Source organism: Cervus elaphus, chromosome 27 (assembly GCF_910594005.1).
Source record: "Cervus elaphus chromosome 27, mCerEla1.1, whole genome shotgun sequence".
Taxonomy (NCBI): Eukaryota; Metazoa; Chordata; class Mammalia; order Artiodactyla; family Cervidae; genus Cervus; species Cervus elaphus.
In genome coordinates, this window is record NC_057841.1 from 17,023,499 (window position 1) to 17,048,811 (window position 25,313).

Below are 25,313 nucleotides of genomic sequence, written 5' to 3' on the forward strand. Positions count from 1 at the left end.
GTCAGTGTTGCCAGGAATTATCAATAAGATTAATCTTAAATTTTTTTTGTTTGTTAGCTCTCTTTATGTACTGTTTTTTTTTTTAAATGATATTAATTTCCTATCATTTTCCTTCTCAACATTTCTTAGGTAGAATTTTTTTCTTTTCTATTTTTCACAATAAATAGTTAAATTATTGTTTTCCAGAAGATTTTGTACTTTAGTCCATGCATTTACAAACACATACTCTCTTAGCATATTTTAAGTTGCATTCCACAAATTTTATTATGACATGTTGTCATTATCATTCAATTCACTTTTTTTCTAATTTCTACTTAGATTTCTTCCATGACTCATGGGTTATTTACATGTGGTTCGCTTAGTTTTCAAATAATAGGAGGCTTTCTAGATAGTTTACTGTACTGTTTACAGCTTAATGTCTCTGTGATTTAAGAACAAACTGAATTATTTCAGTCCTCTGAGGTGTTTTGAAACTTAATGGCTACCTCATAAGGTAGAAAGTGAAGAACTAAAGAGCCTCTTGATGAAAGTGAAAGAGGAGAGTGAAAAAGTTGGCTTAAAGCTCAACATTCAGAAAACTAAGATCATGGCATCTGGTCCCATTACTTCATGGCAAATAGATGGGGAAACAGTTGAAACAGTGGCTGACTTTACTTTTCTGGGCTCCAAAATCACTGCAGATGGTGATTGCAGCCATGAAATAAAAAGACGCTTACTCCTTGGAAGCAAAGTTATGACCAACCTAGACAGTGGTTTAAAAAGCAGAGACATTACTTTGTCAACAAAGGTCCATCTGGTCAAGGTTATGGTTTTTCCAGTGGTCTTGTATGGATGTGAGAGTTGGACTGTGAAGAAAGCTGAGTGCCAAAGAATTGATGCTTTTGAACTGTGGTGTTGGGGAAGACTCTTGAGAGTCCCTTGGACTGCAAGGAGATCCAACCAGTATATCCTAAAGGAGATCAGTCCTGAGTGTTCATTGGAAGGACTGATGCTGAAACTGAAACTCCAATACTTTGGCCACGCAAAAGAGTTGACTCATTGGAAAAGACCCTGATGCTGGGAGGGATTGGGAGCAGGAGGAGAAGGGGATGACAGAAGATGAGATGGTTGGATGGCATTACCGACTCAATGGACATGGGTTTGGGTGGATTCTGGGAGTTGGTGATGGACAGGAAGGCCTGGTGTGCTGCAGTTCATGGGGTTGCAAAAAGTCAGACACATCTGAACTGAACTGAACATGATCAATTTTGCTAAATGTTCCATATTTTAAAAATCACTACATATTTTGAACTAGCTCAAATTTATTAATTTGTTTAGATATTGTGCATCTGTGCTGATTTTTATCTGTTTCTTTCAGTTATGGAGAAGTTTTGAAAAAAAAATTTCCTCTGTATGTGGATTTGTCTGTTTCTTACATTATTTCTTACCAACTTTGGCTTTTTAGATTTTTGAAGCTGTACTAATGAGCATGTAGACATGTTGAAACTTCATATCTCCCTAGTATAGTTATAAATTTATCATTTTAAAATATCCTGTATTATCTTCCAAATACCTTTTTCTTGGACTTAAAGATCTACTTGTGTGAAGTAGATAAGTAGAAAAATAAATACCTACCGTTTTTTTCTGTATATCGTCACCCTGCTTATTTAGCTCACATGCAGAGTACATCATGCAAAATACTGGGCTGAATGAAGCACAAGCTGGAATCAAGATTGCTGGGAGAAATATCAATAACCTCAGATATGCAGATTACACCACCTTTAAGGCAGAAAATGAAGAGGAACTGAAGAACCTCTTGATAAAAGCGAAAGAAGAGAGTAAAAAAAAAAAAAAAAAAACTGGCTTAAAGCTCAAAAGTCAAAAAACTCAGATCGGGAGAACAAGATGGTGGAGGGATAGGTGGATGTGGAGTACATCTCTCTCCATGGATACATGAGGAATATACCTTCAGACACAGAAGTGCATGCAGAACACCAGTTGAAAGCAGACAGGAGTACTCGACCAGTGGAAAAGAATATACAGAGCCATGCAAAACCTGGTAGGATGAAGGAACTGGCGGGGTGAGGAGGGGGTGTGGGCAGAGTGTTACTAGAGCTGAACCTGCCTTCACTGGGTGGAGAAACTGATGCAGGGGTCTGATCCTCACATCAGGGCAATTGTTTGAGTCAGAGGAGAAACATTTAAGGCTGAGAGTGAAACAGCTGATCTGTGCCAACCTAAATGGAATGAGAATCAAACAGTCCTTGCTGCAGCCATATGTACCCTGGACAGGGACACAGGTCCCCTAGAAAGCACAGTGGCTGGGAGCTGGAGTTTGGGATTGCGGAGCAATTCCAGGGCAAGGGCGGGGGGTGGGGGGAGCTGCTGTTGAGGGTGGAGAAATGGACAGAGGGGCTCTGAGGGAGGAAACTGGTGGGAAATGCCTGTGGAGGAAAGCTAGGCAGCCATGGAAGCAGGGTGATACTGCTGAGTCATGCGTAGAGGGTGGAGTCATTGCCATGACCTCTCTCTCTCCACATGCCAGCATAGGGAGCTGAACAATAGATAGGCTGGCCCATCAAGTACCTGACACATTGAACTACAGAGTAAGACCCCACCCAGGATGACCCTCTAAGTGACCGATGTGACAATCTATAGGTAGGAGCCCAGCCAGGTGGGCCCATCTATGTGCCTGACATGCCAAACAACAGAGAAGGACCCCAGGCAAGGGAGCGCTCTAAGCGCCTGAACCAGAGGAGCTATGGAGAAAGACCAGCCTTCTGATTGCCAGCTCCCAGGGGCTTGAGAAAAGACTCTGGTAGGGCCATAACTCCTGTGGCTAAGGCAGTCCATGTCTCTGCACACTTGGCACCACCAGAGTCCCTGCAACCTAAGCAGCTGCGCCATTTTTATGCTCAATCCTCACTGGGGCAGAGCTGCCACAGGCAAAAGAAAAGTCTTGTATCTATGCACGCGGGGTCACTTCAGTCATATACAACTCTGCCACCCTGTGAACCGTGGCCTGCCAGTTTCTCTGTCAGGGGTTCTCCAGGCAAGAATACTGGAGTGTTTGGGCAATACTGGTTGTCATACCCTTCTGCTGCTGCTGCTAAGTCGCTTCAGTCGTATCCAACTCTGTGCGACCCCATAGACAGCAGCCCACCAGGCTTTGCCCTCCCTGGGATTCTCCAGGCAAGAACACTGGAGTGGGCTGCCATTTCCTTCTCCAACGCATGAAAGTGAAAAGTGAAAGTGAAGTCACTGAGTCATGTCCAACTCTTCGCGATCCCATGGATTGCAGCCCACCAGGCTCCTCTGCCCATGGGATTTTCTAGGCAAGAGTACTGGAGTGGGGTGCCATTGCCTAAGCACTGTATTTCCTGCTGCCCTGGCCGCCAGCTCCCCTGAGTACCTGGTGCTACCAGAACCCCTGCGACCCAAGCAGCTGCACCACCTCCACGCCTGGCCCTCACTGGGACAGACCCAAGTCCTACCAGGAAGCCTCAGGAGAAACCCCAGCAGACAGCCCACATGCAGAGGTGGAAATAAAACCACAATTGAAGCCCAGGGGCACTATGGGTAAGGAAGAAGACCCAAAACTTTCCCACCATTTATAAAAGCTGCAGATTAAATCCACACAGTCAGCTAGGCAGATTCTGTGTCTGCAAAATATATAAAAGGACATTGAAAGCTCCCACAAAAGAAAACACAATGGTTCTGATAGCTTTGGACATTGGAGGCAAGAACACACAGGAGTAGGACCAGATTAGAATATGAACTGCCCCCACAGCAGGTCCAGAGACCAGCAGTGTTGGAGGGCATCCTAGGGAGGTGAGGTGGACTATAGCTCCCAGTGAGGGAAAGGACCCTGACAGCAGTGACTCAAGAAAAATATTATTATTCTTATATTTTAACTTGTTCTGTAGTTTCTTTTGTATTTTTTCATTTAAAAGAATTTTTCTTTCCCCCACCCCACTGTAGTTGTCACTTTTATTGGCACTATGAAATATAATTAAGCTTTTGCATTTCTCTCTTTCTTTTTTTTAAATCACAATTTATATTGTTATAAACCTGAGTCCCACATTGGGCTTTTGCAGTTCTGTGGAGTTTTCCTTTTTTTAAAATTTTTTCTTTTCTTTTTTTTTTAATTTTCAATTTTAATTTTTTAAACCTATTATTATTTTTCTACATTTATTCATTTATTTGCTTTTCCTACTGTTCTTTTCTATTGCAGTTAATCTTTAATGTATATAAATCTTCTTTAAATATCTCTGTTTAACTTTGCATTTCTATTCTTTCTTTTCTTTCTGTCCTTTCCTCTCAACATATTTGTGAGTTTTGTTTTCATTGCTTTATTCCCCATCTGGTACCTTACTTTAGTTTTGTTTTTTCAGTTTGTGCTTTAGTTAGTCTTGTTCTTAACTGGTAGATGTTATTTTTGATTTCCTTTGCTCACCAGATCAATCCATTTTATTTTATTTTTGTTGGACTCTTTTGATTTTGCTTATGGATATATATGTATATGGGTATATTCCATTATTTTAATTATTATTTGCCTAATTTTATAACTGCTATTTGTCTGGAGTTCATTTTGGTATCTCGTTTTTGGGTATGTGTTTAATCTCAGTTAATGCCATAACAAACCACCTGTGGAATCTTCATTCCTGACCAGAGATCAAGCCCTGAGCCTTTGGAGAGAGAGCACTGACTCCAAGACCCTAGACTACCAGAGAACTAGCCCTAGGGAGTATCAAACAGTGAGAGCTCCCCAAAAGGAAACCACTTGAATATAAGACCCAGCATCACCCAACCACCAGTAGCACCCTGTGAAGGATGCTGCATCCAAACAACAACCAAAACAAAAATACAAACCAAATCATCAACAGACAGGATTACCACCTCATTCAGCCTTGCCCATCAGAGGAAAATCAAAACAAAATAAAACAAAACTCAGCAAAATCTCACCCTATACAAAGCTTACACAAACCACTGGACCAAACTTAGGAGGGCAGAAAACAAAAGGAATAAAGAATTCAACCTTGAAGCCTGGGAAAAGGAGGCCTCAAACACAATAAGTTAAAAAAAAAATGAAAAGGCAGAGAAATACTACACAGATGAAGGAACAATATAGAAACACATAAGTCCACATAAATGAAGAGGAAATAGGCAAATTACCTGAAAAAGAGTTCAGAATAATGATAGTAAAGATCAAAAACCTTGCAAACAAAATGGAAGAATCAATTACAAATAGAAGAAATAAAGAATAAGATACAGAGACAAACAACACAATTGTTGAAATTAGAAATAGTCTAGAATGAATCAATAGCAGAATATCTGAAGCAGAAGAACGAATCAGTGAGCTGGAAGATAACATGGTGGAAATAACTTCTGAAGAGCAGAATAAAGTAAAAAGAATGAAAAGAACTGAGGATAGTCTCAGAGACCTCTGGGACAGTATCAAACGCAGCAACTTTTGAAGTATAGGGGTCTCAGAAGAAGAGAAAAAGAAAGGGTATGAGAAAAATTTTGAAGAGATTATAGTTGAAAATTTCCTCAACATGGAAAAGGAAACAGTCAATCAAGTTCAAGAGGTGCAAAGGGTCCCGTACAGTATAAACCCAAGGAGAAACATGCCAATACACATGCTAATCAAAAATGACAAGGACTAAACTCAAAGAAAGAATATTAAAAGCAGCAAGGGAAAAGCAATAAGTAATATACAAGGGAAACCCCATACGTTTAACAACTGATCTTTCAACAGAAACTCTACAGGCCAGAAGGGAATGGCAGGATATATTTAAAGTACTGAAAGGGAAAAATCTACAACCAAGATTACTCTACCTGGCAAGGATCTCATTCAAAATTGATGGAGAAATCAAAAGCTTTTTAGACAAGAAAAGTTAAGAGAATCAGTACCACCAAACCAGCTTTACAACAAATGTTAAAGGGACTTATATAGTCAGGACATACAAGAGAAGGAAAAAGGTCTACAAAATCAAACCCTAAACAATTAAGAAAATGGCAATATATATCAATAATTACTTTAAATATAAACAGATTAAATGCTCCAACCAAAAGACACAGACTGGCTGAATGGATATAAAAACAAGACTGATATATATGCTGTCTACAAGGAACCCACTTCAGACCTAAAGATGCATGTAGACTGAAAGTGAGAAGATGGAAAAATATATTCCATACAAATGGAAAACAAATGAATCCTGGAGTAGCAATTCTCATATCAGACAAAATAGACCTTAAAATAAAGAATATTACAAGAGACAAGGAAGGACACTACATTATGATCAAGGGATCAATCCAAGAGGAAGACAACAATTGTAATTATCTATGCACTCAACATAGCATCCAACCTCATAAGACAAACACTAACAGACATAAAAGGATAAATTGACAGTAACGCAATAATAGTAGGAGACTTTAACACCCCACTCACACCAATGGACAGATCATCAAAGCAGAAAATTAATAAGGAAACACAAGTCTTAAATGATACATTAGATGAGATGGATCTCATTGATATCTTCAGGACATTCCATCCAAATGCAGAATATACCTTCTTCTCTAGTGCCCATGGAACATTCTCCAGGATAGACCACATCTTGCATCACAAATCAAACTTCACTAAGTTGAAGAAAATTGAAATTGCTATTAAGCATCTTTTCTGACGACAAAGCTATAAGACTCAACATCAATTACAAGGAAAAAAAACTGTAAAAAAATACAAACACATGGAGATTAAACAATACATTTCTAAATAACCAACAGGTTACTGAAGAAATCAACAAGGAAATAAAAAAAAATTCTGGAAACAAATGACAATGAAAACACAGCAACTCAAAACCTATGGGGTGTAGCAAAAGAAATTCTAAGAGGGAAGTTTATAGCAATACAATCCTACCTCAAGAAACAAGAAAAACAACGAATAGACAATGTAACTATACACTTAAAACAACTGGAAAATGAAGAACAAAAAGTTCAAAAATTAGCAGAAGGAAAGAAATCATGAAGACCAGAGCAGAAATAAATGAAAAAGAAAGAAAAAATAATAAAGATTAATAAAACTTAAAGCAGATTCTTTGAGAAGATAAAAAAAATTGACAAAATTTTAGCCAGACTCATTAAGAAAATAAGAGAGAAGAATCAAATCTACAAAATTAGAAATGAAAAAAGAGAGGTTATAACAGACAATGCAGAAATGCAAAGGATTATAAAAGACTATTATGAACAACTTCATGGCAATAAAATTGATAACCCAGAAGAAGTGGACAGATTCTTAGAATAGTTCCATCTTCCAAGACTAAACCAGGAAGATCTACAAATAATGAGCAACTCAATTATAAGGACTGAAATTGAAGCTATGATAAAAAATCTCCCCCCTAAAAAAACAGAAGTCCAGGCCCAGATGGTTTCACAGGAGAATTCTATCAAACATTTAGAGAAGAGCTTATGCCTATCCTTTGAAAACTCTTTTTAAAAACTGCAGAGGAAGGAACACAGCTAAACACATTCTATGAGGCCACCATCACCCTGATACCAAAACTAGACAAACACAACAACAAAAAAAGAAAACAACAGGCCAATATAACTGATGAACATAGATGCAACAATCCTCAACAAAATTTTAGCAAACAGTATTCAAAGACACTTTAAAAAGCTCATACAACATCAAGTTGGGTTTATTCCAGGGATGCAAGGATTCTTCAATATGCACAAATCAATCAATGTGATACACCATATTAACAAATTGAAAGATAAAAACCATATGAAAAACTCAATAGATGCAGAAAAAGCCTTTAACAAAGTTCAGCACCCATTTATGATTAAAACTCTTCAGAATATGGGCATGGAAGAAATCTACCTCAAAATAGTAAAGCCCATATATGATGAGCCTACAGTAAACATTATTCTCAATGGTGAAAAAAATGAAAGCATTCCCCCTAAGATCAGCAGCAAGACAAGGTGGTCCACTTTCTCCACTACTATTCAACATAATTTTGGAAGTCCTAGTTACAGCAATCAGAGAAGAAAAAGAAATAAAAGGAATCTAGATTGGAAAAGAAGTAAAACTCTCACTGTTTGCAAATGACATGATATTGTACATAGAAAACCATAAAGATAGTATAAGAACATTACTAGAGCTAATCAGTGAATTTAACAAAGTTGCAGAATACAAAATCAATACACAGAAATCACTTGCATTTCTATATACTAAAAAATGAAAAATCTTAAAGGGAAATTAAGGAATCAATCCAATACAACAACAATAATAAAATATCTAGGAATAAATTTACCTAAGAAGAGAATAGAACTGTACATAGAAAATTATAAGACACTGATGAAAGAAATAAAAGACGACATAAACAGTTGGAGAGATATTTCATGTTACTGGGTAGGAAAAATCAATACTGTGAAAATGACTATACTACCAAACACAATCTACAGATTCAATGTGATCCCTGTCAAATTACCAATGAAATTTTCCACAGAACTAGAACAAAAACATTCACAATTCATATGGAAATGCAAAAGACTCTGAATAGCCAAAGCAGTCTTGAGAAGGAAGAATGAAGCTGGAGGAATCAACCTTCCTGACGTCAGATTATACTGCAAAGCTACGGTCATCAAGACAGTATAGTACTGCACAAAAACAGAAATATAGACCAATTGAACAAGATAGAAAGCCCAGAAATAAACCCATGCACCTACGGGTACCTTATTTTTGACAAAAGAGGCAAGAATATAGGATGGAGCAAAGACAGCCTCGTCAACAAACAGTGCTGGGAAAACTGGACAGCTACATGTAAAAGAATGAAATGAGAACACTTCCTAACACCATACAAAGATAAACTCAAAATGGATTTAAGACCTACATGTAAGACCAGAAACTGTAAAACTCTTAGAGGAAAACATAGGTAGAAGACTCAATGACATAAATCAAAGTAAGATCCTGTATGACCCACCTCCTAGAGTAATTGAAATAAAAACAAAAGTAAACAAGTGGGACCTGATTAAGCTTAAAAGGTTTTGCACAGCAAAGGAAACTATAAGCAAAGTGGGAATACAACCCTCAGAATGGGAGAAAATAATAGCAAATGAGACAACTGACAAAGGATCAGTTTCCTACATATACACACAGTTCATACAAGTCAATACCAGAAAAGCAAACAAACCAATCAAAAAGTGGGAAAAAGACCTAAACAGACATTTCTCCAAAGAAGACATACAGATGGCTAACAAACACATGAAAGGATGCTCAACATCACTCATTATTAGAGAAATGCAAATCAAAACTACAATGAGTTATCACCTCACACCAGTCAGAATGGCCATCATCAAAAAGTCTACAAACAATAAGTGCTGGAGAGGGTGTGGAGAAAAGGGAACACTTTTGCACTGTTGGTGAGGACATAAATTGATACAGCTGCTATGGAAGACAGTATGGAGATTCCTTAAAAAACTAGGAATAAAACCACCATGTGACTCAGCAATCCTACTCCTAAGCATATACTCTGAGGAAACCAAAATTGAAAAAGACACATGTATCCCATTGTTCATTGCAGCACTATTCACAATAGCTAGAACATGGAAGCAACCTAGATGTCCATCAACAGTTGAATGGATAAAGAAGTACTGGTACATATACGCAATGGAATATTACTCAGTCGTAAAAAGAAACACATTTGAGTCAGTTCTAATGAGGTGGATGAACCTAGAGCCTATCATACAGACTGAAGTAAGTCAGAAAGAGAAAGATAAATATTGTATACTAACGCATGTATACTGAATCTAGAAAAATGGCACTGAAGAATTTATTTACTGGGAAGCAATGAAAAAACAGACATAGAGAATAGACTTATGGATTTGGGGAGGGAGGAGGAGAGGGTGATATGTACGGAGAGAGTAACATAGAAATTTACATTACCATATGTAAAATAGATAGCCAATAGGAATTTGCTGTATGGCTCAGGAACCTCAAACAAGATCTCTGCATCAACCTAGAGGGGTGGGATGGGAAGGGAGATGGGAGGTTCTCAAGGGAGGGGATATATAATATTATATATATATATATATATATATATATATATATATATATATATATGGCTTATTTATGTTGAGGTTTGACAGAAAACAACAAAATTCTGCAAAGCAATTATACTTCAATTAAAAATAAATTTAAAAAACAAAAAATAAGATCATGGCATCTGGTCCCATCACTTCATGGCAAATAGATTGCAAAAAAAAATGGAAACAGTGACAAACCTTATTTTCTTTGGCTCAAAATCACTGCAGATGGTGACTGCAGCCATGAAATTGAAAGATGCTTGTTCCTTGGAAGAAAAGCTATGACCAATCTAGACAGCATATTAAAAAGCAAAGACATTACTTTGCTGACAAAAATAAAGCCAAGGGGCATGAAAACATTGGTGCTAGGAAGATCATGAAGAAATGTAAAACTTGTGGAGTATTTAGAGGGAGCATTAATGGCAACCCACTCCAGTTTTCTTGCCTGGAGAATCCCATGGCTGGAGGAGCCTGGTAGGCTACAGTCCACGGGATCGCAGAGAGTCGGACATGACTGAGTGACTTCCCTTTGGTTTATCTCTTTTGGGAGTTGTTGGCATGTAACCAAGGATATGTCAACCTGACTTAAAGGATTTAGTTAGAGATAATGGTATAAAATTTTAAATTAATATGAATGCATAAGTGCTGTTGTCAGAAACTTCATAGTTAAAAATGAAACTATTAAATAAGAGAGAAGTTGTGGACAGCTCATAGGAAAAGGAAGAATGCAGATCTGAGTATATCATATTGAATCTGCAGTTATGAAGAAGAGGATAGATAAAGATGGCATGAAAGGGATAGAGAGTGATGGCTGTGGAATAGTGCTGACCAAGCTTTGTAGAAAATATCAAGCAAAGTAAATAAGATTGAATTATGATCTTAAAAGTTTCTTCCCAGTTCTAAATGAAGGGCTGTCTATTTCTTCTATAGTCTGTAAGCATCATGAGGGCAACGCTCTTTTCTATCATCTTTACTAGCATAAATTCCCTACTTAGGTAAAACCTAAGAGGTATCACATCTTTAAGAAGGATGCATTGAAAGAAAGAAAAGAAGAAAGTTTATAAACTTTTATTTTTGGTTTAAGGTAGAGTTTTTCAATCATGAGCTATCAGAGACCAGTTTAAGTTGGCACATAGTAAGTGCTAAAGAGTTTGAAGAAAATATAAATATAGAAATGATTTATGTAAAGGAATTTCTGCAATACTAATTGGGAAAGCATTTGTCTTGTAGGATTTTAACTTGGGTGTGGGAATACAAACCTATCCTATTAACATTAGAGCTAGCATTCTTAAGAGAATGATATGAAACATTAAAACAATTATCCATTATCAATTACTTCATTTTACTCCACCTGCAGACAAGTAAAATGCCTTTGTATTGTTAATCTGAGTACTATGAAAAATTACTGAATGCTGACAATCATTGAAACATTTTCACAACCTTTTGAAATTTTGTTTTGCTTAGCAGGGATTTCTAAACACATCTACCAATAATATTTTTAAGGAAAGGAATTGAAAAAATATAGACTTAATTATATAACTAGTAAACCTCTCAAAGTTTATAAATGAAACTAAAATTTAAAAAGTAAATAAAGTGAACTAAAAATCTTATAATCATTTAATTATTTATCTTTAAAATCAACTAGATTTCTTAAATCCAAATTGAATTCAAATGTTTTATTCACTGCTTATCAAAGTATACATACATGCATGCTAAATCGCTTTAGTCATGTCCGATTCTGTGTGACCCTATGGACTGTAGCCTGCCAGGCTCCTCTGTCCATGAGATTTTCCAGGCAAGAACACTGGAGTGGGTTGCTATTTCCTTCTCCAGGGGATCTTCCTGACCCAGGGACCAAGCCCATGTCTCTTACGTCTCCTGCATTGGCAGGCAGATTCTTTGCCACTAGAACCACCTGGGAAGCCCCATATATACATATTCATATACATATTCCTAATCAGAAATAAAATAGGGTAAACACTTAAGCACTTCATCAGTCAAAGAATCACTCTGAGGTAAACAATGCCACTTGTACAGATGGGTTTGCCTTACTCAGGGCAGGAACTTACTTGAGACTGTGTGTTTTGGGTAGCAATTAGCTGGTTACCTAGCAACAACCCCTCCTCTCAAATCAATGCTGCAAGAATGGTATTGTTTATGTCAGAGAATTGATTAGTTGTTTGCTGGATCTAAAGAGAACAATGTAATATAGTGGTAGGGTGTGAATCTTAATCACAAGAAACTTACAGGGTTTCCTCTAAATTGGGTCAGCTTCCCACTCCTCATCTGATGCTGCTGGAAGTTTGTTTCAAGAGATTATTTAATGATTAATATGCTGCTTATCAAATGAAAATGAAGAAAACATCTGACATTTAGGTAATAACATTGATTTTCAGTTTGCTTTTAAAGCAAACAATGAAAGAGTTACTCCATTCACAATAGCATTAGCTCTGGGCAAGACGTAATTTCATCACAATGTGTCCTCAGAAATGAGACAACCCAGGGTAGGGTGGGGTTCTGTTTAAAGAGAGTTCTAGGGTCGTTTAAGGAGAGTTTGAACAGGCTAGACAGGTTTTAGATGATAGCATTTTACCACCTGAAGGTAAAATTACAGAGATATTATTTTGTGTCAAACACATAACATAAAGTACTTGTGTTTACAAGTGAGTATAATCATTTGCTATTAATAACTTAGGTAGAAAACATATTTTAATAAACCTCATACCATAAATGTATCACAAATGCCACTCACTCTTTCATCTATCTAAAGGATATTTATTCATAGGGACAGTCTCACCAGCTGCATGCAAAATCAAGGAAGCAAGTAATCTGAATGAAATGGAACAACGAGGCCTGAAAACACAGATTTTGATAATGGAAAAATTGAATAAAGTAAATTAGCTTGTATGTTTTCATAAGATGATGATATAAAGTAAAGAAAAAAGAATCCGTTAGGAGAATGTTAAAATGCCAAGTATGTGGGAGTGAATAGAAAAGGAAAAAAGAGGGACTTAGGTTTATAAAATTTTCCATGATGCAAAAGGACTGAGCCAATTTCTCCCCAGACACAGTCCTGACGTCCAGAGCCAGCTGCTTGCCAGTACTCAGGAACCTGTCATTTTACAGTAGCTTTTGGAGACTCACCCGATACTCACGCCTCCCCGATCCCAGAACACACTGGATGCTATTTTCTCACTGAGTTCCAGAGCAGAGGAATTCCCTATGGAGCAGTAATTGACAGTTGAAGTTACAGCCTGAGTTCTCTTCTTTGGAAAATTGTTAACATTTGCTTTAAAAAGGCACACTCTTCAGATTAAAATTAATCAGAATCTAACAACATATTTTCCCAGTTCCTCAACCCTGGGGATATCAGTAGTTAGAAAAGCAGTATGTTTTCCTTTGAAAATAACCAATAATTATTGATGTCATTTTAGATTGTGATGTTATTCTTGTAACTATTTTGAATAAACCTGTTAGAAGTCAGGGATTTTAACCAGAAATGTCATTTCCCAAACAATCTCAATACATGCAAAAGTAATTTAGCTGGTCAAAAGTCAAATATTAAAAGAAGAGAGCTGAGAGAAAGATTGAGCAACAGAATCAACAAAATGTTTAGACTAATAATTTATTAGAAAATAAGTGATAATGATAGGAAATTTTATTTCAAATTAATCAGTGTGCAGTACATTTCCTAATATAGGTGTATTATATCAAAGAAAAATTTAAGTAGCAAGAAAGTATAGATTTTCATTTTACAAGGGATCATTGATGTAGAAATTTCTTTTCTTACTCTTCCCCCAAATCGCTTCTGTAAATTATATTATTGTGATAAAACAGACATAGTTTTTCACTGATCTAGATGATCAGGGGATTTTTACATTAGGAATTGACATTGATGAGTTTCAGGACTCATCTCTATGTGTCTCTGAGCCCCCACAGAACAGCAAACTAATCTCCAGTAGTCCAACAGTTAATTGATGAATGTGTGCTGAAATCCCAGGAGAGAAGGGAGGAAGAAAGAATGAAGGGGGAGAGGAGTGGCTTGGAGAGAGGAGGGAGGGGCTGATTTCAACCTTGTAGCGTCAGGATTGCGTCAATTCGTGTTTCAGCCACGTCTAGAGTCTCGGAGACAAGCTTCTCTAACGAGCCAAAACAGGAACAGGGCTGGAAAATCACCGTGTGAGGGCGAGTGGACCTCCCTCGCTGCCTCTTCCCCACTCCCGGCTTAGGTCCCCTGGGCTTCGCACTGTTGTTTCCAGCGCTAGGAAAAGCCCCTGTCCCTTCAGACCGAGGCAAGTGAACCAAGCCAGAGGGTTTCCGTTCAGCACCTCGGACAGAATACGCAACAAAAAATGGCTCCGATCTCTACCAGCCGGGAAGAATTTGGTAAGCAAGTTACTCAACTTAGAACTGCGATTGTTCCCTAAATACTCTGGGGTGTGTGTGTGTGTGTGTGTGTGTGTGTGTGTCTGTGTGTCTGTGTGTGTGTCTGTGTGTGTGTTTCCGTGGGATGTTGATTATAAATTCCCCAGGTGAACTGAAAGGAACATGAGAATTGTAAAACGGCAATAGTGACTTACCTCAGTGGTTTCTCTCTTGACTATTTTTGTCCTTAAAATTGCTTTATGCTAGCGCGATGTTACATTCAAGAAGTTCCTAGTCATCCCTGTAAATTGCAGCACGTGCTAAGTAAAGAAAAGAGATCTGTTTGCTTGTTGGTTTCATTAATTCTGTAGGTGATTTTCATTTGCATGAAAACCGGTATTTAACTAATTAGGGGAAGCCAAATGGTTCTGTGATTACATAAGGATTTGATCTCAACATAAAATAACTTGACTATCAGGCATTTAGAATGTATGTTTTATTGCAGAATGTACCATAAGGTATTAATTTCTCTGCTATGTTTTTTTCTTGTATTCTTGAAATATGCTACTAGTGAAAGACAGAATCCTATGATTCGAGGGTTAAATAGAGTATTCAAAATAAATTAGCTGAGCCCATTCTTTTTCACAGGTAACCAGAGGCCAGAGAGATAAGGGAAAATTTGCAGGTCAGTTAGCTAAAAACTACTGGAAACTATACTTAAGACTTACATTTTCCAGTTGTTTCCCTTTTCCTATACCTATGCTTAACACTCTTACTCTCCTCCTCTGTTTTAGTGAAAAAAGAAAAAGAGAAAATATCAGAGGTATTTCTTCAAATAGAAAAGTGCTATTTTAGGTTCCATTATATTCCAAAGGCAAGAGATTGGAGTTTTGCTTTATATACATTCAGAAATATCAGGAAATTTATAGAAGTCTGCTATGAAACTGAGTGAAATGAAAGATCTTTGCTCTCAAAACTTTAGGATCTTATTATTAGAGAATACACAGGGAGCAGATGAACCTTTGTATATTATATTAAATATTTTGCCATTTGACATTAATATTAAATGAGACAATATATCATATTATATTCAGGAAGGAATTTCTTTCACAGATGTCCATATGACTGATTGAGTTTATATTGTTGTAATATATGTATTCCCAGTTTCTGATTGAAAATCAGAAATATTTGAATACTGAGGAATTTTCAGATGCTGTGCTAGTTAAAAATATGTTCTGGTATGGGCCATAAGTCTATTTAGAAAAAAAATACTATTCCTTTTTAAAAATTTTTTCTTTCTTCATTGACTAAAGAATAAAGAATAGTTCCTGACTTTGCTTTTGCTCCCTGGACTTGGATGCTTAGAAAGTCCAGGAGTGTTTTGTTTGTATGTTTGTTTTTTCTTCCCACAAAAACTTAAATAGAAGGAAAAACTGAAAAACTGATAGTAAGTTTAGCTAGTGATGTTTAGCTCTCACCTCATTTTCTTTCTGTAGCATCCACTGCTTTTTCTATCTCGTGAATTCAAAGTATATTTTTCATGTCTACACAATTCAGTTTATTGATATAATTAAACTGCAGAATATTTTTCATTGATGTGTTTCCTGTTTTATCTCCTTTGGTATCTTTGCTGTTGTCATTTCCTAATTTTATATTATTTGAGTTTGGTTTTGTGATTATGAAACAGATAGAAGTTTGAGGGATTGAGGAGCAGAAAAACAAAAGACTATTCTTTCAGGGATTAGTTAAGCAAGCCTTAACCTTTTCCTGACTGGGACTTTTAACTTTATTATTCACTACTTGGGATTAAAAAATAGAATGAAATGGAGCCAAAAGCAGATATTATTACATTAGTTATATTAATTTTGGTCATTATTAAACATTGACTCAATTCACTGCATCCATATATAGTAATTCTGCTTTACTTACACAGTGATATGAATCATTTGTTGGAGAATATACTTACATATGGAACATGATAGGCTTCATGAATAATCAATGTTACATAATGTCAGCGATTAATGTGCCCTCATTCAAGGAATGAATGCCAATTTCAATTTGATCATCATTTGCCATGTGAAAATGTGCTAGGAAAAAAATCAGTTATGGATAAAATTGAACTCTAAATTATCTCTGCTCACTCTTTTCATTACATTTTAAGGAACAATGATTCATTTATAACCATTCTTTGAGTTTTATCCTGTCTAGATAATTAATTTGTACTTTGGATAATTCAGTATTTATTTGAAGAACTTGGGGTAGGTATATGAGTTTGTAGTCTTACAAGCTGTATAATATCAATATTCTGTTGTTCACTTTTTTGTTCTTTTTCCCCTAATATGTGTACATTTCTTTCATTGTAATTTGGGTAGAAATTATTCATGTTTGTGATAATTGCAGATAATGTTCCATCATTTCTCTCAGCATTTGAAGAATGTGACTTAGAGTTACATAGTAAGAATTGATGCTTCTGGAAAGCCTCAAAATATGGATGAAAATATTATGAAATTAGTACTGATTCATGTATTTCACCCTATTTGTCTCATGTTGTGAGAAAACAAAGGTAGGTCACAATCATTTAGTATTCCCCTACCCTTAGCCTCAACCAAGTTTCATCCTCTCATTTTATTTATGAAAATTACTACAAGGAAGGATTTTCTATTTATTCTCTATGTGTCACATCTGTGTTTTTTCCTGAAAGTTATAGGAAATTGGTACATAATTCACCCAGAACAGTTGGAAGGCAATTCAATCTGTGCAACATACAGCAATTGTCAGCTTTAGGAGGCTTTTCAAATAGGGTGTTTCCAACTCTGCTCCTTTAATGCATGTTATTGGTCATTTGATTTTTCAGATGAAATCCCCACAGTGGTGGGGATCTTCAGTGCGTTTGGCCTGGTCTTCACCATCTCTCTGTTTGCATGGATATGCTGTCAGAGAAAGTCATCCAAGCCTAGCAAGACTCCTCCATATAAGTTTGTGCATGTGCTAAAGGGGGTTGACATTTACCCTGAAAGCCTGAACAGCAAGAAGAAGTTTGGAGCCGATGAGAAAAATGAAGTAAAGAACAAATCAGCTGTGCCAAAGAATTCATTGCATCTTGATCTTGAGAAGAGAGATCTAAATGGCAATTTTCCCAAAACAAATCTCAAAGCTGGCAGTCCTTCTGACCTGGAGAGCGTGACCCCAAAACTCTCTTCAGAAGGGGGAAAAGAGGTAGTTTCCCCCGATAGCTTACAGTCCAGCACTTCTCTTACTTCTGATGAGAAACAGGAGAAGCTGGGAACCCTCTTCTTCTCCTTAGAGTACAACTTTGAGAGGAAAGCGTTTGTGGTAAATATTAAGGAAGCCCGTGGTTTGCCGGCCATGGATGACCAGTCAATGACCTCTGACCCATACATCAAGATGATGATTCTTCCAGAGAAGAAGCATAAAGTAAAAACAAGAGTTCTGAGAAAGACCTTGGACCCAGCTTTCGATGAGACCTTCACATTCTATGGAATACCCTACACCCAGATCCAGGAGCTGGCCTTGCACTTCACAGTCTTGAGTTTCGACAGGTTTTCAAGAGATGATGTCATTGGAGAAGTCCTGATTCCTCTGGCAGGAATTGAATTAACTGGTGGAGAAATGTTAATGAACAGAGAGATTACCAAGAGAAATGTTAGGGTAATTAATTTTTAGTCTTTAAACATATTTATAAATAATCTTTTCTGCATCAAGGGGATTTTTATTAAAACAATGTCTTGTACATATCATGTTTGCCATGTTTAACTGTTATTGATCATAATCAAATGGGAGCAGGGAGACAGATAGATGAAAGAAAATTTAATCCACTACTGAAATGCTTAAAATATACCAATGATATAAAATAAATAGGGACAATTTATGGATTTATTTAAATATTATTTTTATAACTTTTCTGAATTTCTATCACAAGTATTTTGACTAAGACTGCCACTAAAATGTGGACAAGTATTTCTTACTCATAGCAAGTAAAAAATATGTATCAATGTTAGCATAACTGAAATCAAAAATTAAGTCAATTCATCCTGAGTATTTGAAGTTGTATTGACTTTTCATAGAATTGCTTCTTGAGGAAGAGGTACATCATTATATTGAATTATATTCACCTTTGTGTTGTATAACAGGAGTTATTCTGCCTTTGTAGTTACACTACTTTTGTAGTTCTAGAATTATTAGAAAATGATAAGACATCAATTAATCAAATTTAATTGTATTTTCCCCTTAAATATGGAACTGACTTGATTCCAGCTGTGGTGTTTCAGAATACCTGGTGTCTGTAAGGCATAATTTTATAGAATACCATAAAGTTTGTTTTGACTACATCCTCACCTTTGTCTGTTCAAATTAATGAAAGTCAATATCTAAAATTGTTAAGTAATTTGATACACCAGGCTGCTTAGTAGCACAGTGGGAATAAAGATTTGCTTCCTACTCCTTTTCTTGGAGTGCTCATTCACACAGTTACCCCATAGTAGCTTTTTTTTATAAACATGTATTGCAGTTTTAGGAGTTCTAGTCAGTCATCATTCTTAGCTATAATCAAACCCCAAGTTACTTTTTGTTTATTTCAGTTAGAACTTGTACTTTGATTTTTTGGTCATCTTGTCTAATGTTAAAGTAAAAACAGATCTAAGTCTTATGTAAAAAATAAATTCTATGATACTATTCAAAGACAAAGCAATTCTCTCCAATATTTAGCTCATTCCTTGGATTAAAGGAGGATTTGGGGTAGGGTTGTGGAAACGAATTATAACTCCAGCAGCCCTCTGGGTCAAGAGAATGGTGGGTGTCAAACTAAATTTCAGGTTTTCTGGATTCAAATTTTAATCATGTCTGTTCTAAAGGATTTGAAATAAATCAAACTGAACATGAATCAGTTTCCCATATACAGATCTATCAAAATAATTAGATAATGCTAATTACCATTAATAACTTAATTAAAGTGGAGAGCTAATGAAAAAGCAAAAACTAAAAATACCTCTCTGTAAGCTATATTCTAAATATACCTGTTAAAAACGTTTCTAGTGATGAGTGTGGCTAACTTATTATGAATTTTAACATTCTGCAGTACCTAAAAAGTCCACAAGATGGCAGATAGTTGTTCTTAGAAGGTGATGGCCCTGCATACATACTTTTAGTTACTCTGATTCTTTAGCACATTAAAGTACAATAAGGAAATGTATATTTACTAAATATAAATGTACATTAAAGTACAATAAGGAAATGTAAATCATACCACTTTAAATGTTGATAAAAGTATATATTTCAAAACTAAAGGATACTAAAAACATTTTTATATCTTACCTCTTTTTGTTTAGAAATCTTCAGGACGGGGTGAGTTATTGATCTCTCTCTGCTATCAGTCCACCACAAATACTCTTACTGTGGTTGTTTTAAAAGCTCGGCACCTGCCTAAATCTGATGTGTCTGGACTTTCAGGTAAGAATGCTTTGAAAAACATAGGCTCAATGAAAAATGAGCTATATATTGGGAAAAACAGTTAACAACTAACACTGGCCTATGATTTGTATTTACCCTTTATTCACAATTACAAATGATGTGATTGTTCCTCTGTTTCTCATTTTATGGAATAAGTGTGAGCCAATGCCATTAACAAAAAGAAGAAAACTAAGTAGTTCTAAAATACAAGACTAAGTTAGTATGTGATAGATATTTGATTGAATAAAGTTGAAGCATAAAGCAGTGATAAATGCAGAAGAAAACAATAAGCTATAGGAAAAGTTCTTAATTTTAGTATTTTAAATTAACCTGTCTACCCTTACATGTCTATTATTTTTATTATCTTTCTTTCAATTCATTATGTATCTACTGTCTGTTTTAAGAATTAGCTTTTAGTTTTGTGACTAGCTTTCACACACACACACACACACAAATACTTTGCTATATGAGAAAGAACATGTGACCTATGGGTTAAAATGATCTGAGTTCAAACCCTAACCCTTCTATTTCTTAGCATAGTAATATGGTTATGTTTCTTAAACTCTATACAAACTGGACATAGTAGTACTTACCTTGAAGGGGGTTGTGAAGACTGGATATATACATATATGTGTATATATGTATATAGATTTCATTCATATATATATATATAAATTCATACATATATATATATATATTCATTCATATATATATAATGAAATATATACATTTCATTCAATATCACCTAGAGCTATTACTAGTTATAATTTTATAATTAAGTAATGGAAGCTGAAAACATGATCTTAAAGATATAGGTTAGGAAGTTAAAATGAACTCTTGCAACCAGAATACGGCAAAATAATGTAAGTAAATATGTGACAAAGTAGCATTACCTTAAAACCCACAGGATACATGTGACACAAGGAATATAAATACAGGGTAACAGGAAACGAACACAGTGGGTGATTAAAGGACCACAGAAAAATTAAAACTGAAAAAGGCATTGCCATTGTGAACTCTAAATTCCCATTGCCCCATTCAAAAGAGAAAGCAGAGAGGTAGAGAGACTTACCCAAAGTCAGACAGCTCAGTAAGGTTAGACACTGTGTAATGTTCTTTCCTTCTATTCTGTTCTCGGGAATGAGTTATTAGTATTCAGGATGTGTTGTTAGAACATTCTCTTTCCTCCCCCTTTATGTCATCGCTTCATCCTGCCATTACAGTTCTTTCCTATCCTCTGTTATCTCTCCTATTTTACATTCTTACTTATTTTCAACTTGTTGACAAAAGAGAATCCAAGCTTTATCCATATTTTCACTTCATTTTGACTCATTTTCATTATAATCACATTTTGTCGGTATGCGGTAATATCTAAGGACGCCGTTATCTTGAGATCAGAGTTCCTGCCTCGTTCTGCCAGTACATTGTCTGTTGTGTATCATTGCAGATCCCTATGTCAAAGTGAACCTGTACCATGCCAAAAAGAGAATCTCTAAAAAGAAGACGCATGTGAAGAAATGCACCCCCAATGCAGTGTTCAATGAACTCTTTGTCTTTGACATTCCTTGTGAGGGTCTAGAAGAGATAAGTGTTGAATTTCTGGTTTTGGATTCTGAAAGGGGATCCCGAAACGAGGTGATTGGGCGGTTGGTCCTGGGAGCAGCAGCAGAAGGGGCCAGTGGAGAGCACTGGAAAGAGATCTGTGACTATCCCAGGAGGCAAATCGCCAAGTGGCACGCGCTCTGTGATGGTTAGCACTCGAGCTGTGATGAATTGGAACTTAACGATTTTTACTAGGCAAGGAGAAATTTTCCTTTTTTTCCCTGACACGTGAGTGCAAACTTTTTGTTGCTGTTGTTAGAAATGGATTGAATTAACAGAAAGTAACTGTAAATGTGTATCATGATCATTTCCTCTTTGTTAGAAAATCTGGATAAATTTTCATAAGATATTCAATTTCCCCTGCAGGTTACTTGAGCATTTTAGGAATACTGCTCTGTAGTCTCAAATTATGGATGTGGCGATGAGCTCATTGAAACACGTCACTAAAAATCAATGTGATTATTAGGATTTAGAAATTAAAAGCATGCTTTCTCTTATGAAAATTCACCCATTGTTCATCAAGTGGAGAAATAAATTTTTCTTTAAACCCAAAGATATTAAACAAATATTCTAGATTGCTTTACTAATTATTGATATGTCATTTACAAATAGTTTTCCTGATTATAAAAGTATATGATTATTGTTCTTTGGTTTGTAATAATTTGATACAGCTTTATCATAAGAGAGGTAACTTAGGTTTGTTGGGAATAAAAAAAAAAAGCAGTAAACAAAATGAGATGAGAAATCATTTTATTAAAGGGCTGAGTTGAGGACACTGTAGCCAAAATATGATTTCCTCCCTCTGTGATTACATGTGAGTCAAATGTAAAATATAGTCTCACACAAGACCCATGGCCTTGCATTATTCTCTGCTTGTGACAAGACTCAATGTGGCCTAAAAAAGCCCTATATATTTTTGTGAAGTTGTTGAGTTGGCTAATGAGTAAAGAAATAAACTTCAGCTAGAAATCCAGTTAGAAATGCAATTTTCCTAGAGGAAATATGTATAGTTTATAAGTGTACATTCAAGTGTATCCCTTGAACATAGAGAGGTCATGGGTGACCAAGGCTTCATTTGCTTGTTCTCTCCCAGAGAGGACTAAGTCATTATTTGAAAAGAAATGAAGACAAAAAGTCATAAAGTTTCAGTCATTGCTAGATAGAAAATTTTACTTTAACCAACAAATTATAGAAAACAGTCATATGGCAAGCCTAATATACTTTACATATGTTCACACATAACATATTTATGCTGCCAAATTAACACAGTAGACTATGTTTCACTATCTTTTCTAGGCTAATTTGTCTTGAGCTCTTGTCTGTGGACCAGTTTATAAACTTGTATCTTGTACTGCTTTCCAGTGCCAGGGCTCTGTGATTACTTGGAGAGAATTTACTTGAGGTAATATCACTGTATTTGAGTGTTTAGAAAGCAAGAGTGAAACTCAGGTACAGTTGAATTTTAAATATGCAAGTTAGAAATGAAGTCTACTGAAAACTCTACATTTTGAGTCAGGTTTTGTGTCAGCGCTCCAGCAGTTTTTGAGAATGTGTTTGACATCACAGTGCTTGTAAAATCTATGACAATACATTTTCCAAACAACCTATACATACTTTTTATGATTATGCTGAAAGTAGGAAATGTTTTACACTCTGTATACAAAAAGTGAAATCAACCTCTCTTTTGAGCTTTAAGATGATTTTGGAATTAAACGAGATTATTCTCCAATCACTGTTTTCGTGCCATCACAAAGTCACATCATAGCATCTTGGTCCACTCAACATTTCTGTGAAATAAATTGTAGTCAGTATATGGTTTGGGTAAATCATATGGCCTTTTTATGTTTGTATATTTGGTATCATGAGCCAAGAAATAGAATATATTTTGAAGCCCTGAAACATTAAAAAAAGTAAACCCTAAGTATCCTTCACAGTTGCCAGAAGTTAATGATGGTACCAAGAGAAGTATGGTCATTGGAGGAGGGGCAATAAAGCCAACAGCAGATAATTACAAGATGACAATAACTAATTTGTAAATAGTTTTTAGTTTTGTTTTTTTTTTTAATTAAAGTGTTTTTCATTGTGAAAAGTCAAGTAAAACTATTTGCAATTATTGTTAAGTAAAAAAAAGAAGAAAAACTAGAACAGGACTGAAGTAGGCAGAGGCATAGTGATCGCATTATCTTCTGAAAATCCTGTTTTATATGGTATGACAATATCAGTGTGATCTTGAATTCTGTTACAAATTCTGCACTGTATTAAACATATAAATTAATTGTTTGTCTTATTAGCCAATCTAACCACTCTAGTGGGGAGATGTCCATGTTTGAAGAACTGTGTAACTTAGTAACTGATTTGTTCTGATGTTGTAACTTAATAGAAGTGGTTTGGAAGGAAGCATGGTGTATGAGATGGTGTCTATTCTTTTGTGCCAGCTCTGTATGATGTTTGTAAGATCATGTTTATAAAACATGAATAAATGGCTGCTTTTGCCCAACGCATTTCAACTCAAACTTTTCTGTCAGTGGATTCTCTTCTTTCTAAGTTCTCAAGTTTCACTAACAGATCATCTGGCACAGATTAAGGAACATAATAATTTGGCACCAAGATCTCCACATATCTTGCTGTATTTTGGTTAATCTTCATAAAGCTCATTCAGGACAGATACCATTATCCATCTACAGGAGTAAAACCTGAAGCTAAAGGAGCTTTGGCAGTTGACTCAAGTTCACATGAATGGTATGTGAAAAGATTTCATCATATTCCTCATTCTTCTCTCTATGGCAGGCCAATCTCCTCCAGGAATCCTCATAAATTGGCTCTGTTATATTCTTAAAATTGTTCATGCCCACATTCTTTAACTATTTATTTATGTGTTTTGTTCCTTTTATCATTTTCTATCACAATTTTTAATTTTAACCCTTCTTTTACTGTCTTTTATGATTTTATTTCTCACTTTAGTCTCTTTCATTACCTGCTTTGTTTTGGGGCTTCCCAAGTGGTGCTCTTTACCACTTCCCAGGTGCTAAAGAACCCACGTGCTAATGCAGGAGACACAAGAGACTTGGATTTGATCCCTGGGTCTGGAAGATCCCCTGGAGGAGGGCACAGCAACCCACTCCAGTATTCTTGCCTGGAAAATCCCATGGACAGAGGAGCCTGTGTGGCTATAGTCCATATGGTCGCATAGAGTAGGACATGACGAAAGTGACTTAGCACACATTTTATATTACTATTTTTTATTTTCTTTTTAATTTTTCCTATATCTTTGCATTGGATAGATTTATTTAGTAAAATGGTACTGAAATAGAAGTCTTTATCTCTTCCAAAGAAAGGTAGGAAAAAACCTGAGGACATATACAACGCTTCCTTTAGACACCAGCTAAAGTAAATGGAGCTATGGGATTAATCACAAGGAGGATCAGCCATTTTTTTTTTTTTTTAAACAGAACTAATCTATATGGAGGTGTTCTATATTATCATACTTGGATAAACAGCTTTGTAAATGTAATGCAACCAAAACCTGCTGCCATTATATTTTTGTTCTAAAGCACATTAATTGTATTGAATGTGCCCATATATGTCAAAAGTCTTAGTTGGTAATTACATCTAAGTGCTCAAATATATTTTAGGCCTACTTAGCAAAAGCAGCCAGGGCCACTGAGGAGATTTTCCATGGAATTAGTCATTAGAGAAATGCTGATTAAAACCACAGTGTGATATCAAACACCCCTTATTAGAGTGTCTAAAATCAAAGAGTTTGAACATGCCGAGTGTTGGTGAGAATTTTTTTGAGATTTTAGCAGGTTTTTAATAGA

At 35.8% G+C, this 25,313-nt stretch overlaps 1 protein-coding gene across 1 annotated transcript; it reads left to right on the top strand.

Moving 5' to 3' along the window:
* Positions 1-14,162: 14,162 nt before the first annotated feature.
* Positions 14,163-24,008, top strand: SYT4 (synaptotagmin 4). The gene is made up of 4 exons (XM_043889621.1): positions 14,163-14,448; positions 17,282-18,096; positions 19,773-19,893; positions 21,341-24,008. Exons 1-4 carry the CDS (start codon positions 14,415-14,417, stop codon positions 21,646-21,648), a joined length of 1,278 nt encoding a protein of 425 aa, XP_043745556.1. The 5' UTR covers positions 14,163-14,414; the 3' UTR covers positions 21,649-24,008.
* The last annotated feature ends 1,305 nt before the right edge of the window (positions 24,009-25,313 follow it).